We start from the raw sequence: 18,058 nt of genomic DNA on the forward strand, positions 1-18,058 counted from the left end.
ATGTCTGTGCATCACCCTTCTCCGGAGCACCCATCATCCTCCTGGCCCTAAAACCCTTTGACACCTAGTGAGGATGCTCCCAACCCTTGTTGTTCATTCTTCATTTCCATCTACTGTCCCTTCCATTTCCATCTTTTCTGCCCCAAACTATCCTCACCTCCAGCCCTTCTAGACTCTCCAGCTCTGAACCCTTCTTCTGTTCCCTGCACATTTCCGTGCTCGACTTTCGCCCCTGTGCTCAGGCTGCCACAGGGCTCATTACAGAAGCTGGATCATTTTTTCTGACTGCATGAAGGGCTTTGCTCCGATGTTACAGGTTTAGATAGAGAGGAGAGCACAGAGTGTCAGAAAATCCACAGAAAATTGTAGAACTTGATCCCTCTGCACACAGCAAAAACCTGAGCTTTGACATGTTTCCACATGAAAAGTTGTCTTCATTTCTTGTCCTGCTGAGAAGCATAATCCACTTTTATCATTGTCCATAGCTAAAACCACACCTACCTCTGAACTTGATTTTGTAATTAGTTCAAATTTGTTCAAATCTGAGGAAGACGACAGTAAAAACCTTCATCAGATGGCAACACTGAGGAGGTAGTAAGTCACATACCAGCAAGTATTAAACGCAAGGGCTGCAGAGTGACTTCTGTGTAGCAGTCGGAGACAACACGCTAACCTACTGGTGATTTCAGGTCCAATTAAAGGAAGACATCTCAGTGTAAGAGACACTGCTCAGCAGCTATGGTCACTCATGTGCTCCTTTGTATTATCAGTGCTCTTCTTTCTTACAATTTCTTTGTTCTGCTTTTTCATGATGACCAGATCTCACATGTCATCTCCTCTCTATAAATACATGGACTTCTGCATTAGCTCAGAAGATACAATTAGATCTGATGCTACTTGTTTTGCAGAGAAAAGAGGTTAAGTGCAGATTACGTTTCGGGTAGATTGCAAATGAAGGAAGACAAAAGAGCAGAACAGGACCTTCTTAAAAGGGAAGGTTTTGAATTTGATCAGTTGTATTTTGGACCCGATAGTACACCAGACTATCAACAGCACAATGAAGCTGACAGTCTAGGATCATAGGGTCATTCAGGCTGGAAGGAACCTCAAGAGGTCTCTGGTTCAACCTCCTCCTCAGCAGGCTCAGCTGAGAGCTCAGGCAGGGCTTTATCCATCTGGGTTTTGAAAACCTCCAAGGGCAGAGATTGCACAACCTCTGTGGGCCACCAGATCTAGTACCTGACTGTTTTGACTAGGAAAAGGGTTTCCTTACATCCAGTCTGAACTTCTCATGTTTTAACTCTTGCCCATCGTGTCTCATCTTCCCACCATGCCCCACTGCGAAGAGCCCGGCTTCATCTTCCTGCTGACCTCCTTTTAGGTGCTGGGGAGCTGGTGTTAGGTTCCTTCCGAAAGCTGTCTCTGCCCCAGGCTGAACTAGCCCTCCTCCTTCAGCCCCTCCAGGGTGAGTGCTGAAGCCCTGACCATCTAAGGGGCCCTCCGCTAAACTCACTTCAGTTTATCATCATCTTTCCTTTAGTGGGGGATCCAAAACTGGACATGATACTCTATAGATGGAGTCTAATGAGTGCCAAGTAGGGAGGGGATGATCGGTTCCCTCCATCTCCTGGCTCTGCTCCTGGTCACACAGCCCAGGATGTTGTTGGCCCTCTTTGCTGCCAGGGCACTCTGCTGGCTCACACTCAGCTCCCTGTCTGCCAAGATGCCCAGGGGCTTTTCAGCAAAGCTGCTCCCCCCAGTCAAGCCCCAGGCAGCACTGCCGCAGGGGGCTCGTCCTTCCCAGGTGCAGGACCTTGCACTTGTCCCTGTTGACTTTCCTAAGGTTCCTGTCAGCACATTCCTCCAGCCTGTCTAGGTCCCCCTGGGTGGCAGCCCTTTCCTCGAGTGTAACAACTGGCTCTGGCATTATGCAAGTGCTGTGAATTACTGAATTGTCAACAGAGTAAATAAACCACAGAAAGCAAGCAGATTCTCCCCCTTCCCATTTTTAATCTCTTCCATTTGCTGAATACTTGGAGGTCTACTTGTAGCAGTAGAGCAGAAAAAAGAAATGTGTAGGCTTAAGTATAGTATTTAAATTGATAGCATAATCCTAAATTTGTATTGGCCCAGCTGCTTTCTCTTCTAAATGGGGAAAAATATGTGATCTGGGATCATGGTATTGGAGGAGTTAGAGCTGGAAAATACCTGACAGGTCATCCAATTCATGCATAATGCAGGATTTCTCTGACCAGTACATTTTCTAATGTGTTGTGTGTGTGCAGAAGTGTCAAGTACTGGGGTTTCCTTCAATCCCTTGGAGGGTAACTGCATCTTACCATGAAGACATTTTTCCATTTTACTCAACATAAGTGTTTCTTTTCTTAATTTCTTCCTATTATTCCTAATTATCACTTGTGTCATCCCTAAGCAACCCAGCCGTTGGTGATTATGTGGTAAATATTGTAAAATTGTATACTTAACTGGGGTTTTTCTGCTATAGAATTCATAGCCGGTCAGTTGAATTTTTGCCATTAGATGTCACTACATGTACAGCAGACTGTTTTTAAAAGACTTGATTTTTATTTAGCGTCCCAGAAAAATGGAGGAGGGAATTGGGAGATGTAGGAGAGAGTCTGGTAGTATGCTTTGAGATAACTACTTCTTAAATAGTATGTTGGCTATGCCTTTACTAAAAGCAGCACAGAAGGAAACATAAGATTTTTGACTTAACTCCAACAACCAACAGATGATGCTGTGACCTTAAGCATATATAAATATGTTTAGCAGCTGCTGTGTAACATATTTATAAGTGTTTAGTGACCTGGAGGTTAATCAAAATGAGTTTGGTGATCTCAGCTCAGTTCTTAATGGACTCCACTTCATATTATAGCACTGATGCAGCACAATTTGTCACAGTTGGCAGTCTTTACTCAAAGGAGGCCCACTGTGGAGTGAGAATTAAAGGCTGAAGTAATACCTGATTATTTCTCCCTAAAGAAACTTTCCATTCCAAGCCATCATAGAGCAGAATAATATGTGGAGGAGCTCTGTACTGCACGCTGCACCCAATCTCAGGATAACATAACGTTTACTCTTACAGGATGTCTCCTTTCAGTGTTACTGAATTAGCTCACGCATGCTGCGGTCAGAGCTTTTAAAGGGGACCGGGGAAGGACAAAGTTCTGCCAGGGATGGTGCTGAGTCTTTTCACTTGCTGGGCTCTTTCCAGAGATCGAGAGCTGTGTCGGTTCCAAGTGCGGCATTACCTGGGAGGATGAAAGGGAAAGGTATTGCCTTGCCAGATGAAATTCTGGAATTAAGTTCTGTTTTCAGGTCTTTCTGGGTACACAAGCAATTTTTTTAGACTTCAGTTCTTTTCTTGCTGTCCTGGCCAAAGCTAGTATATTCCTTTTATTTAATTTCCACTTTCCGTCTAAACTGGAAATAGTTTCCTACTTTTTGATTTAAAGCTGTCGTACAGCAGTATGCTTTCATGAGCTGCAGCTGAGATTGATGTCCATAGTGGGTAACATGAAATGGGTTGTACCTCAATTTGAGACAATGAACAGCCCCACAGCTTAGAAGATACACATGCTATAGAAAGTAATAGTATTGAAATAGTAGGTAAGGACCGGTTTGAGCTTACGTGCAAGGTGCGTATCTCCTGTGTATTTTTAAAGCAAAAGAAGGATATTGGAGAGATAGATACCTATAGAGACTCCTGTCTTTTCCAGAATCCCAGCCTTACTCCATAAAAGAACCTTTCAAAATCTATTACTTCTTTTTCAAAGTGTAAATAATGCACTTGCACACTTTCTTCATCTTAACTACTAACTTTACCCAGTAACGGAAAGCATCTCACTTACCCAGCATAGAAGGAACTTTTCAGTTAACTGCGTTTGTTGAAGTATAGCAATTTTGAGCTAAAAAGGGGGGGTGAGGGTGTTTTAAGATACAGTACTTACATAAGAAAAGCTTGATTGTGTGACTGAAACCTTTTAAAGTTGTTGCCAAATGGTCTTGCTCTTCTCTTTTCCCTTTGTAATTTTCCCTTGGAGCATTGCACCACTGTGCATTTTAAATCTTTTCCCTCCACTACTCATTTCAAGCTTCATCAGGGAAATGACATTGTATCGCAGTTGTCTCCTTCATATCAAAAGAAAGCCTGTGCCTCTTTACAAGAGTGAAGAAAAGTTTGTCTTCAGAGAGCAAAGGACAAAACTGACTTGGAAAAAGATGCTTTATTTAGATAACACGTTCTCTTTTCCTTTGAAGAAATTCACAATGTGTCAAGAAAAATTAGGCCAAATAGTGCTTTAATGGTCTTCCTCCTGTACCTCCTAAAAAAGAAATCTGTTTCTACTGATTGCATTAAGAATGTGCCATGAGTTTGGAGAAGACAAGAAGCCACTGAAGTTATTCAGGGCTGTTGGTTTGGGGGGGTGTCTGTTTTGTTTGAATACTGTATAATAATGAAAAGTAGAATTTATACCAAAACTCCATCTTATTACCAGGGCATGCAGCTTTCCCTGTCTGTAGGATAAAATTAAATGCTTTGTTCTTTGAGAGAAAAAAAAGCTGACAGGTACCAAAGCTATGTAAAGGGGTGGTTGCTTCCTTTCTTGTCTCCTTTATTTGGAAAAACAGCATAAATTTACAGGGGGTACATTGAAGAAACAGGTCTGAGTTTTGTATTTTCCTATGTAGGCTATGAATATAGAAGTAAGTATATTTTTGCATGTGTTTATATGTGTAAGTCTATATCCATATACATATCGTAATACGTGCAGTCTTCAACTATACCAAGAAAAAGTAGACAACTGTATTACGGATTAAAAGAATAAAAGGTTATTTTTGAAGTTGGATCAAGCATTACTTTGGGTTATTGCTTATTTGGATTGGATTCTTCCTTGTGCCTTAGTTTATCCATAGAATTTGATAAATCAAGTACAAAGTGTACTTAGATACTTTTTAGAACTTAAAAGTAGGTTTAGCCTTCAAAAATACTTGGTCTGAAGATCTTCACATCTGAAGATGTGGAGAATTAGGTAAGGGCTTCGTTCAGGGCAGTTTTTCAGACAAACTTCAGTGCCAGTTATGAAAGCATTATACAGATATGTGATTAATTTTCAAAACCAAAATAGTTCTGCTGAGGTTTCTTGTTTCAACAAAGTATATTATGTACGTGGTCTTTTGAAAGAGTGCACGTAGATGGCATGTACACAAGATGAGCATTGTATTTGATGTGATAACATCAGATACAGAAATCTGAAACAGATTCTATCGTACCCATTTTTATTCTGGTCACTTCACTGTTTTTTAAGCCATGGCAGCTAAGGATTTTGATTACATGGTCAAAATTGACATTCACTGGAATTTTTTTATGCCAATGCTATGTTCTAATTATGACTCCTGATCACATTGCTGTCTACTCATAGGATAATTAATGAGAGTTGTATTTTTCTGCTGATTGGTTGTGACGTATAAAGACACTGTATATGTCTCTTGAAATTTATGTTCAGTCCAATTCTGTCTCAGATATACGGTAACTAATTCAAGACTAATTCAAAGCTCCCCATATAGGTAAAATGAACTAATTGCGTGCCTTCTCCTTAGCTATTTGCAAACAATAGGAGATGTACTCTGTGACAAACCACAGCATCTTCAGCAACAAGGTAGGTAATGAGACATCGTGTGTGTGCTCTTTCTTTTCATAGGCAAGGCAATTTTCCTGCCATGAATCAGAGCGGTATTATGGGATCCAGCTCTCCCTACACTCAGCCGATGAACAACAGCTCTGGCTTGATGAACCCGCAGGCTCCTCCTTACAGCATGGCACCTAACATGGTGAACAGTTCAACAGGTAATGGTGGGTAACCTTTCAGCAGTGGCTTTCCTCCATAAATCTCCTTAACGGTACCAGCCCCGGGCTGGCGGCACAGGGATAGCCTTCTTCGTTCGATTCACCCCTGTTGGGTAGTTTGGAGTGATTTGAAACTAGGCGAAGGTATTCACGTTTTTTTGCACAGTAGCTCATACATTTTTCATTAAATCCTTTTGCACAGCATGTAGATGAGTACAATGTTTTGAACAGTTCCAGCAACACTCGGACCCAGTTTGACATAGCTGTTGACTAGCAAGTATATGTATATTTGTGTGTGTGTGTCTGCAAGGAGAGAAACCTCATCTTTTGAGAAGCTGCTGTTGCTTTTCAGTGTCTTACTTCCTAAGATTGCAATTTCAGATATTTAACGTGGTACTGGTTTAAAAAAAGAGATGTGCACCTGCTCTGACTTGAAGATGCTGTAAGTTGAGCACTTAAAATAATTACTCTGTTCTGAAAACATAGGCCATATTTACTGTTTCCGAAATTCATATAACCATATATAGGGTTTCTTCGTTTACTTATTTAAATATCAGTATACGAAATTTAATCATAGCTTCCTTTCGCAAAAAAAAGCATATTCAGTGTAGCTGCTGGATGACTTGTGAATTTAGAATTATTTGCAGCTTTGTGTGTGACTGTGAAGACAGGTGAATGTAGTTCTGTGGAAATGGGCTTTATAGTCCATATTCAGCTTGAACTCCTAACAATTATCCTCCATCAAGATAATACTTCAGTAAAGATCAATTCTTTGATTGGGGTGGGTTTGGATGGAGCTTCAATGACCCTGAAGTGGATCCTTCCAAATACTTATTCCAGTCATGGAGTTTCTGTGCATGCTTTACTGATTACATTAGCGCTTTTTGAAATGTTGGGGTTTTTGAAGTTTTTCTGAAAGCTGGACAGGGTGTGCTGAGGGAATTTGATGATGTTTCTTAGTTGGTTTTGTTTATACTTTTGTTTATTTCTTTAGAGATGCCTTACTACTTAAATTGTATCTTACCAAGAGCCTATGTTTCGGTATCTTCCTCTCTGCCCCACTTAGCCTGTTCCGTTCGTTCATCCTTTGCCTCCTTCCCTGTCTTTCCCCCCGTCAATTTTAATGTCCCTGCTTCCTGGGCAGAAAATGGCCACTGTGTGATTCTAGTCTCTAGTAAGTCCAGAGGGTTTCTTTCCTCTACGTAGGCGCTCCTGAGACACTTAACAGTGTCTTATTTTTCAAGAATATTATGTTATGGTTCTGGTTAGCAGAAGAAAGAGAAAGGAAGCTGTTAATCAGTAAGATTTTTAAAAAAGAAAAGAAAAGAAAAACCAAAAAAAAAAAAAGCCTTTTTCCAGTGCTGGCTTGGAAGCCATTGGTTAGTCCAGACAGCACACTTGACACATCAGTCTGGATGAAGAGGGAAAAGCTATTGAACAGACCATTAGATAATAGCTTGCTTTTCCCCCACCAGAGCTGTCCCAGGTAATATTATGTTTTGTTTGTGTAGTTATGTGTTTTGTCTGGCTTGCTGAAATAAAATTACTTCTGAGCATTGAAACTGTGCTATAAATTCTGTTTTGCTATTAGCAGAAGTAATTTTTCCCCCTTTTCCTTTGGCCCCCAGAGCTGCAAAAATAACCAACAGCAAACAGATGGCAGAGTGCCCTGCCTAAGAAGATTTATGTATTCCTAAGGAATAACCAGTTTAAAGGAAGATTCACAGAGGTTTTTTTGTTCAGATAATTCAGCCATTCGTTATTTCATACAGTGGAAATCTGTTCAATGCAAGGCCATTTATCCTAGCAGTCTTTTGTATGGGGTAGTCATACTCTTTTTATTGTGTTATGCATTCTGAAATATTGGATTTTTAATAATTTAAACATTTATCAGGGTTTTTTTCTGCCAGTGCATTTGTGAGGTTTTCTTTTGTTCCAGTTTTATTAATTCAAAGATTACCCAATGGAAAGTAAGTATGAGATGAACTAGAAGAGTTCAGTGCACCTCTTTTCCTCTGTGTGTGAGCAGACGTGCATCGAGATTGCTTTATGCAGCCAGCCTCCGAGAGCACACAGACGGTGTTGGTACAGGGGGAACAAAAAGACAGAATTAGGTGTGAATATACTGGGAGGCACATGCAGTGGGAATGCTGCATTTCTCCCTATCCTGACACCCTTCTGCTTGGGTCAAAGAAATGAAGGGCTGAGCTTAAGACAAGCATAAATGCGGTACTTAAAATGATAATGTCTTGAGCTGGGGGAGCACTTCAGGGTCAGCTCTGGCCCTGCATTTGATGAGGTGGAGAACTTGCAGGTGATACCTACCTACAGGCTTGAAAACGGCATCTTCTGTGACACAAAGACCAGTTCAGCTATCTGGCTCCTGAGCCCCCCGCCTCCCCCCCCGCGGTGTAAGTCACACATCTGTCGGATAAACCAGGGTTCAGTCAATGTGTAGGACCAAAACCAAATGCAGCTGAGTGGCTGCTGATGGAGTGAAGAGTGGGCATTAGTTAACTTGCTTACATGCACTGAGCGTGAGCAGCTGTGGTTTCAGTTAGAGCCCAATGAAAAACTTCGGTAAGCGATAGGGAAAAGTTGGTTTCTTGGTTGTCTGGGTTTTGGAGAGTGCAGTTGTGTTGCCTGTTTTGAGGGAGGAAGGTAGGTTTTGGTTATATTCATTTTAATCAAATGCACTTTGAGGTTTTACTCTAAAATAGAGGAAGATTGCTGATGCTGATGGAATTGTTTTCATATGGTTTTGGAACTTCAGTACAGCTAAGTATAAAACTGGTTTTGCCACACAGTTTTAGTAGCATTTATAACTCCTTATTAACAGTTGATCCCTTTTTTTGCTTTAGTTTTTTTAATTAATGTCACAATTGAAAGGAAAATCGTGTTGCAGTTATGCATCCTAGTACTTCAACAGTGACTGTGGATCAAACAACAGATTGCCAGCTTCTGCTGATGTAGAGCAGTTCAGGAACACAGAAATTATGAGATCAAAGAAGACAGATACTTCTGATACAGTATCCCATCCATAACAATAACAAAAGCTTCAAGAAAAAGTGGCAGAATCCCTTCACAATTATGGAACAAACTGCCATTCAGAAAAATTGTATAACCTCCACTGTCCTTTTGTTATATGAATTCACATTTCCCATATATATTTTAGATTTTTCCCCCCTATTTTTTAAATTCAGGCTTTAAAAATATATATAATAAAAGGAAACTTACAAAACCCAACATAAATAAAATAATAATTTCATGCTGTGAGCCTTGTTAATTCTGGTGAAAATTTTTAAAAAGAAGTAATATGGAGTTTGGATCTCACAGATTTCCATATTGTGCTTGCACAGAAACTGGCACTCATCATCTCTGCTACCTCTGGAGTGAACAAAAACAATAAAAAAGCACTAATCTCCCTACCGCCACAAGGATCCTTTCCTAATTTCACTACCTCTGTCCTACTGAAACCTTCCATTATGTATTATATATATTTGACTTTGTATTTCTTTATATGAACCTCTGATAGAGAAAGCAATCATATTTAGGATGTGAAGTGTTTTTTAGAAATCTTAATTGGTTTTCTCTGGTTTGTAGCTTGGTTACCTTTTTCTGAAATATAGAAACCTCCATTTCTTTCACTTTTTTTTTTTTCTCTAACGCATATCTTCATATAAGCTATTATATAATGCACATTTAAATAAACTTTCTGGAGGATGTCAGCAGCTGGTAACAGCTGAAGTATCCCATCACCTATACTCCAAACAAGCAAGGACCGTGACCCAACGGTCATTGCGTGACTGCAAATCAAGGCAGCTCCTGGCATAGAGATGCCCATGTCCCAGACCGCATGCACTTGTCATCGCTCGGACCAGACTTGGTGGGCAGAAAGGAGGTGTGGCACTTGTCGCTTTCAGATAAGGTGCCCGAGCACCCTGGGCTGTGCTTTTCCCCAGAGGCGGACAGTCATTCGTGGCAGGACATTAGGCGATGCTGTTGTCCCTCTTCTGTTTTTCCTGTGGGCATAAAAGCAGTGGGGATCCTCTTGCCACTCCACGAGTCACAAATTTGCTGCATTTTCTTTCTCTCTCTTTCTCTCTCTCTCTCCCTCTCTTTTTTTTTTTTTTGGAGGGAGAGTGCTGGGGGTGGAGGGAAGGAAGGAATGTCTTACAAAGGATGTAATACTGTTTTGTAGAGTGTGATTTGTTATTGCACCAGCAATAAAGAGAAAAACAATGTTTGTGTGTTGCTGCTCCTACAGTATTTCATCATCTTTTGGGACTGATAGAGCAGCCTTTAGCAAAAAAGAATACTTTGCTGCAGTTTTACTCATGTCAATATCTGCCTTTGAGTACATTAAATTCAGTGTGGCATAGTTAATTCAGGACCATGACCCATACTTGCTTTTGGAAATCATTCTAGCTCTTAAATTCTTATAATAAGCCAGAGGCTAGTACTTGAAACCTATTCACAGTGTGCTACAACACTTTTTGAGTCAAGATTTCCCTGTTATCCTCCTCTCTAAAATGTTTTATCCTTTGGTCTGCACTTCAAACGCAGAATTATTAGTACCTGTGTAGAAAGAGGCCGTGTCTTATTTTAGCAGTTTCGTGACAATAACAGTATTTCACTGCTCAGAAAGGGTCAAAAAAATGTTCTCGCTGTACCACTTTGCTAAAAAAAGTGAAGGAATGTCTGTTTGCAAATTGCTGGAGAGTACGTTTGCAAGAAGTTATGAAACAGCATTTCAACAGTGGATGGAAAAGTAGCTGTGGAAACATCTTAGGTAAAAGCTACAGGGAAAACAGACAACCTTGCAATTTGCTAGGAAAATCCTCGCAGTTCTTCTCTTATAGGCAGAAAGAAAAGATGTAGATGAAGCAAATAATTTAGAACAAAAAATGAAACAGAAGTTGGGAAACTGTTGTTTTTTTCATAATTGTCTCCAGCTCCTGATAGTTATATTTGTATATGCCAACAAGAAGTATTCAAAAGCCAAAATTAATTGGTATTTTTACATTTCGAAACATGATTAATACAGTCAGAATAAGTGTGGTAATTTGCAGACTAGAGTTACTGGCCCTTTACATGAGGTGCTAACTTAAACCTCTCTGGAAAAGAGGTTTTATAAAGGTATTCTGATGGAATCAGGACTACCAGGAGTGGGCACAATTATTATCTTCTTTGTAATAGAAATATGATGTGCCAAGCCAGATAACAGTGAGATATCAGCAGAGGATTTAGCCATGCAGAATTCTGGTAAAGAAGCATGATTGTTAATTTTGCTTTGTTTGACCTCTCTAAAATTGCTTTAGAGGAGAAGGGTCATCTTGGGTTGCTTTGAAACTAAGACTAAGACTTCTTTTTTAGCGTTTTCACAGCATGAAATGTGTTAACTGTTAAAATGGATTTTGTATAACAGTTCTGCATCCCAGTTTGAAACCAGACTGTGGGATACATTCGACCATTTTGTATGTATATTTTTAAAAAATCTCTAAAAGAAAAATAACTGCTTTTTTAACTGTGGAATTCAAAACTAAAATGTGTTAGGCTGCCATCCTTCACTTCATAATGGTCACAAGCTGCCCCAACTCCTCAAACAGAGTATAAGGGCAAAATGCATATAAATTAAATGCTTAGTGGATGCTGGCTTCCCAGTATCATGTTGCTTGGCTGTTTTGTTGAGGTTTCACACACATACATAAAAATAACAGCATTTTTAGCTGATCCCAATAGATTTTCCTCTGCAGCTGCATCACTTGAAAAAGGCTTTTTGTTCCAATTCTTGAAGTCTTAAGTATTGCAAGTAATTTTTTATTTTTTTAAAATCTCAATTATGATTTATGTGTTGTGATGACTTTAAGGGCTTGATTGGGCTACAAATGTGCTTTGAAAAAACAAGAAAATGTGCCCATGAAAAACACCGGCAGCTCAAAGCCGAATATTGAGCATACAGTTGTAAACTCACATGGCACATGGCTGGGTAGGTTTTTTTGGCAGACCCATAGTCTCAACCTGCAGTGATGCTAAAGATATTAGCAAATTAGCACTGCAAAGCTTGCCAGCATATTCGCCAGAGTCCTGCTCATGCTCTCACTGCTGTAATTAAAACTAATTATTTTCTAAAACATAGTAATACATGAATATGTGCAATAATCATTTTGTAGTGGGCAATCTGTGAAGTATTTTTAAAGCTTCTTTTCCCCCTCCTCTCTTTGGCTTGCTATGCAGCGTGCCTGCTGCCTGGTGCGAGCCAGCATTGTCATTTTGCAGAGAGGCACGCTAGTCTGGTAATGATCAGATTTTAAAATTTTTTTTTTAACAGTGATGCTTTGCCAGTTCTTACAATTTGTAAGTTTGGGATACGTATTTTTTCCTTTTTATTGCCTTGTAGGTTATTCTGTCCTATGTTTTTCTTACCTCAGATCCTTCTTTGAAAGAAGGGCATGAGGGGGAGAAAAAAGGGAGAGGAAGGGAAGATAATCCAGTCTTTCCCAAGTGCTGTGCACATGGTTTTCTGCAGGGAAGGAATCACCTGGTGTCTTGCTGTTGTTCTCTGGTTATTTGCATTGATTCAGTGTCATGGCACCTTCTAGCATCTGATCTGCCCAGTATTTTCTGTCTATTTATCTGAATGTTTCTTCTTGCATCTTTCTAGAAATCCAGGAACCCAGCAGCTCTGCAGCAATAATACTATACTTAGCACTTGCATCTTCAAATAAAAACCCCCCTTAAACTCTTCACACCCCTGGGAAGCAACTGCGTGCCATTATCAGAGACAGACATTTGTGCGTTCGTTATTGTCCCACCTCATTTCGGCAGGAGGGGAAGAGGCTGAGTGCCGGTTCTCCAGCAGAGTGGGGTTTACAGCTTCTAATTCTGTAGTTAAGGCCCACAGTGGCTGAGCCATTCATACTGAAGTTGGTAGGGGCAGGAATTACCTGCTGGACGCCAACCTTAATACAGATGTAATTGGGAAATTCAGCCTGTTTCTCAGATTCGATATTGCAAGTGAAATGCACATCATTTTCATCTATGTTTGTCTGTTGCTAAAGGGAAAGTGCAGTAGTTACTAAAATAGACTGTTGTTCTGTTAAAATGTAGTGGTCAAATATGGACACAGTTGAAGACCACCAGCAGGATGAAGAATGAACTCTGCTTTGTAAAGTGGCTGTTGCTGTTGTTGCGTGGTGCTTGTATTCTCACCTCATTCGTTCTCTTTTATTTCCTCGCTTCAACTGAAGAGGTTTCCAGGTTTCCCGACGCTAGAATAGCAGAACAGAGGTGGGGTGACCTCTGCTTCACGTGGCGCCACAATCTTGCAGCAGGGATCGTGTTTTTTCCTACAAAGCCAAATATAGTCATGCTTAACTGTTTCTCCTGTTTTCGATTAGCACCTATGGGTCTTGCAGATATGATGACACCCGGTGAGTCCAAACTACCCCTTCCTCTCAAAGCAGATGGCAAAGAAGAAGGACCCCCCCAACCTGAGAGCAAGTCAAAGGTATTTACCACCTCCGCACGTGGTGTTGGTTCAGCCCGCAGAAGTCTGCTGTGTTGTCCTTCATCTTCTGGTTTTGGCCTACCCACTTCTGTTCTTTCCTGCATGCCTTTCCATTCACGTGCAATCTCTTTGTTTGTTTCTTTTTTATTTCTTTTTTCCTTCATTGTGTGGATCTGAAAGTTACTAGTTCTTATGGCATTTTAACTTGCGGGGGCAAAGCAACCCAAGCCAAAAGTTGCGTGGGGATTCAGCTGTGCCAGGTGGGTGGGAAAGAAGGGTCTTGCCTGGTTTCAATACTTGCAGCCATTTTTCTCTGCCTTCAGTTATAGCTTCCTGTTTGGCCGCCTCAGCAGCAGCAACATACTTTAATATTTTGCTTTCCTGCCTTATTTGATAAAATAAGGTGAACAGCTTGTTTTTTTTTCTTTCTTTCATAAGGGGAAACCCATGCTTAGCATTCCATGTGAGCTTGAAATAAGCATGGTGGCTTAGTGACTTTAGCCAAGCATCCAGCAAACTTTCCAAATTATACTAATTAACAATGTTGTTTTAATACCTTTTATATATATATAAATATATTTATATATGTGTGTGTTTTCTGTATGTGTCTCTCTGTTTATATATATCTTATATATAAAAATTGGTCAGTCTGTTAAACTGGATGTATTTTTTTTGTTTTTAATAAAGTTTGCCCTGCCTTTGTCATATTATTTTTTTTTATTCCTCTACCACAGGATAGCTACAGCTCTCAGGGTATTTCTCAGCCCCCAACCCCAGGCAACCTGCCAGTCCCTTCCCCAATGTCCCCAAGCTCTGCTAGCATCTCCTCATTTCATGGAGATGAAAGTGATAGCATTAGCAGCCCAGGCTGGCCAAAGACTCCATCAAGCCCTGTAAGTGGCTCTGGTTTTTTTTGGTTTTTGTTTATTTTTTTGTAATTAATTATATTTTAATGCTTGCTTGTTTGTTTTGTAAATTCCTTTTCTTCATTATTTATCCACTAAACAGTTTTCTTTCTTTATAACACTGGGTACAAATTCTGCTCTCGGAAACATGACTGTAAGTTCCACTGCCTGGCTTCAGTGGGGCCTGAGCATGCTTATCCAAGGGCAAAATTTGTCCCAGCAGTACTTTGAAATAAGAAAGAGTAAAATTGCGTGCATCATGCAAGTGTGCTGTCTGGTAATACAGCAGTTGTTGTGAAGAAAACATCCTTCCTGTAATGCATCAGCTTCCAAGCATGCCGACTGTGTTGTTAAGGACAAGTCCATTTCTGTTCCTGGGCCCAAACTCCTTCACACAACTGACTTCACTCTGGTTGCTGCACTTGTCTTTGCTAGGATTATTTAGGAAAAAAAACAAAACAAAACACGAAATGTCCTCCCCTATTGAAACTAAGATCCATCAAAGTTTGAATTGTAGACTCAGCACCATGAAAAAGCTGCCGTGTATATTTTTGAAACATTTTTAATTCTGAATTGTGTATTTGGAAATACAATCATTAGGTTATCAGGGCACAGTCTAAAACAAAATTGTTTCTGATTTGATTCACTCGGTTACTTTGAAATAACCCAGGTTGTGGGTAGAAAAAAACTGATGCGTGTATGTTTTTAGAAAACAATTTTTTAGATTAATAATGTTTAGTCATTCTCATACAGGTTGTAAAGAAAAACCTGAGAGATGCGTGGAGTTAAAAGTAAATTTCATCATATGTATATCTATATATATACACACATAGCAAATCTATATACATGTATATAAAAGAGAATGGAGATCTAAGCAGTTATGGCCTATGGGGAGCAAGTGTCCACTTGGACATTTTTGCTTTGTTTTTTTGAATTAGAAAAATATATGTGTTCCTCTTTTTTTTCTTTTTACCAAAAGTAACGATGATCATAATTTCTCTGTAGAAAAATACTGCAGTATATTTTTGCGAGGAATACGAAGGGGTTTTCCTGATGTTAATGTGCACTGAAAATAGCAACAATTCTTTGATAACAACCTAATATTCACGAAGTGCTACGTTGAAGAGTATGTCTCAGGACAAACAGAGGAAGGCCGATTGGAGTGAAAAAGGTCTCCCCATCCAAAAACCAGCCATCTGGTGAATGCCCTGAGCAGAGGGGCAGCGTGGCGTGAAATGCACCGCCTTAATGTTTTCATGTTTGTTTGGCAGCGACTTTGAGTCTCAGAAGGCAGCTGGTGTTACTTGTTCCCACAAAGTCTCATCTTTTTCTTAACAGGGTTTCTGAAGGGTGGTACCAGAAACGGCGTTAGTTTTCTTTGTAGTAATGTTTTGGGTATTGCTTGTTTGGGCAGCTTTCTGGCGGAAAGCAAGAGAGTTATTGCACAGGGTGCCTACGAGTTCTTCCTCTATAAGGCTACCAAATGATAATGCATTCCTGAGCTCATTGTGTAAACTGCGTAACAAATCCTAGAGTCATTGTGAACATATGTGGAGTTTTTCCCATGTAAATATGACAAAGTGTAGTGTTGGGAAAGATAAATGGAGGAAGTTTGTGCTTTCAATTTCTTCTGAATACCCTTCTGTCCCAACACTGCTGCATCTTTAGCTTCGGTTAGCTTCTTGGTACACACGTATGGATAAATACAGTGCTTTGGAACAATGGAAAAATAAATGCTGTAAATTAGCTGATTGCTTTTTACCTGTGAAGGCCAGTGTATTAGATAACTTCATCGACTTCAGCAGCAGCCTGACATAGACTGGAACGATTGATTGCAGGCGTTTCATTACACTTGAAAACAGCCTGAATTTGTCCATTAAATCGCAAAGCTGCTTCATGTGCTACAACTTCTTCATTCCAGCAGAGGATAAAAGCAAGGGTGAATGGTCTGTGATTCACTTCACAGTATCCCTGTGATCCTACTAAGTGGATCCTCTCTTTCAGCAGTTTTATATGGAAGTGAGGCACGAGACAATGCAGAGAAGGAATTGTTGAACATTATGTCTTGAGGGCTCTTGGGGTACCTAGGTAAAAGAACACTCCTGCTATGCTCATTTTGCACATAGTGTGCATCCCTGACAGTGGCGAGGTGGCTTTAAAATTCTTTAAAAGAGAATTTGCAAGTATGGGTGTGAACTATGCAGGGCCACTGCAACATGAATAAAGCAGTAGGTTATGAAAACCCCATAAAATGCTGTTCACTGTCCATAGGTACACATGAACATGACAGTGAATACACTTGAATAGTACCATATCACCATGGTGCTAGCTGTGAGGGGTCTGCAGAGTCCTTCAGGAGGAAATCTTGACAGAGGATTGTGTCCTGCAAAAGCCTCTTCCAGAGATTGGACTTGGCAGGTTTTGCTGCCTGTGTATGTACGCTCTGTTCTGTAGTAAAATAGGTCTACGTAATAAGTGTAATATTGGCAAATTCTTTATTGAAGTAGGGAAAGTGAACAGTAGATAGCTCTATAAATATAGATGCTTAGAGATATGTACAGAAACAACTACCCACTGCCTTAATGTGAAAAGAACTCCTACAGAAATTTGTGTTGCTCTGAAGGATTCTGTAGACTCGGCATACAAGAGTCTGTGTATAATACAGTTTTAATGGGTGGTAGGTGTATTGAAAATAGGGTTTGACAAATTTGAGGATTGGCTTTGGTTTCCACATATTTAGATGTGGTTTTTTTGAATCACCCATTTAAACGTGGCCAGTCGCACCATGTAGAAGAGTGCTGGGGATTGAGGGCAGAGTAGGATACAACTATATCGGTCAAGGTATGTGCCACAGGCTTGCACCAGCGTTCTTTTATCAGCAAAGTTATCAACAAACTTAACAGAAGAAAAGTTCATGATCTGTATTCTTCCAGCGTTGCCTGGCATGTGCTCATTTTAGTTAACAATCTGCTAATGGGATAATTTTGTAATAAACCCTTATTTTCTGAGGGTTAACATTTACCTATAGGCAAATTCAGGCTTCCAGCTGAACCTGCCCATGTGGAACTGAAGTTTGTTTGTGTGTAGACTAGCTTGCACACATCTGTCATTTTTATATGTTTACATTTATAAAAATAGAGAAGAAAAAAAGATCTTTACTCTTGAGGAATAGCATTCTTCCCTCCAGTGCATTCTTCTAAAGTTAACATTTCATTTTAGAAGAAAATTGCACCCATTTTACAAAGCATGACAACCTGAAAGCTCACACAGTAAGAAACACTTCTTACCTTCTGTAAGCTGTGAAAAGTTTTCAGATTACACTGTCATTTTAAGAGTTTGCTGCCACACTACTGAAAGCAGCATCATTTGAGACGTATAGTAGAAAAACCCAGAATGAAAAATTCTTAACTGGTTTCCATTCTGTTCTGAATCTGATTTGAAAAATAGAATCTTACTATATGAAAATGAAAACATAAAACTGGTAAATCTGAACATTGTTAATCGTGAACTATCATAAAAGTGAAATAGAAACTATTTTGTTGCCTCATATGTTTGAATATAAGCACATACAAAATTTGCTGGGTAAAAGCTGAAATTTCCCACCTTCATTTTTATTAGAGTTCTGTGGCATCATCGGTGTCAACTACTGCAGTTGGTGGAGGGGTAGCTCCAGTTTATTCAGCTGTTCAAGCCTATGTGATCACATATCTGTTCTCACTACAAAATCAAATTAGTAGCAACATGACTTGCCTGCTTCCCTCTTTCCACCCACCCCCC

General features: G+C 39.9%; 1 protein-coding gene across 3 annotated transcripts in view; it reads left to right on the plus strand.

Moving 5' to 3' along the window:
• ARID1B (AT-rich interaction domain 1B) overlaps positions 1 to 18,058 on the plus strand; it is a 333,749-nt gene that overhangs the window by 285,083 nt on the left and 30,608 nt on the right. For 2 of the 3 annotated variants that reach the window (XM_075706646.1, XM_075706645.1), the window contains 3 exons: positions 5,721 to 5,866; positions 13,267 to 13,376; positions 14,111 to 14,269. In XM_075706646.1, coding sequence (XP_075562761.1) covers positions 5,721 to 5,866; positions 13,267 to 13,376; positions 14,111 to 14,269 — 415 coding nt within the window. The remainder of the gene's footprint in view (positions 1 to 5,720; positions 5,867 to 13,266; positions 13,377 to 14,110; positions 14,270 to 18,058) is intronic. The other variant, XM_075706644.1, reaches the window with a different exon arrangement.

The sequence above is a fragment of the Pelecanus crispus genome, chromosome 3 (assembly GCF_030463565.1).
Source record: "Pelecanus crispus isolate bPelCri1 chromosome 3, bPelCri1.pri, whole genome shotgun sequence".
Taxonomy (NCBI): Eukaryota; Metazoa; Chordata; class Aves; order Pelecaniformes; family Pelecanidae; genus Pelecanus; species Pelecanus crispus.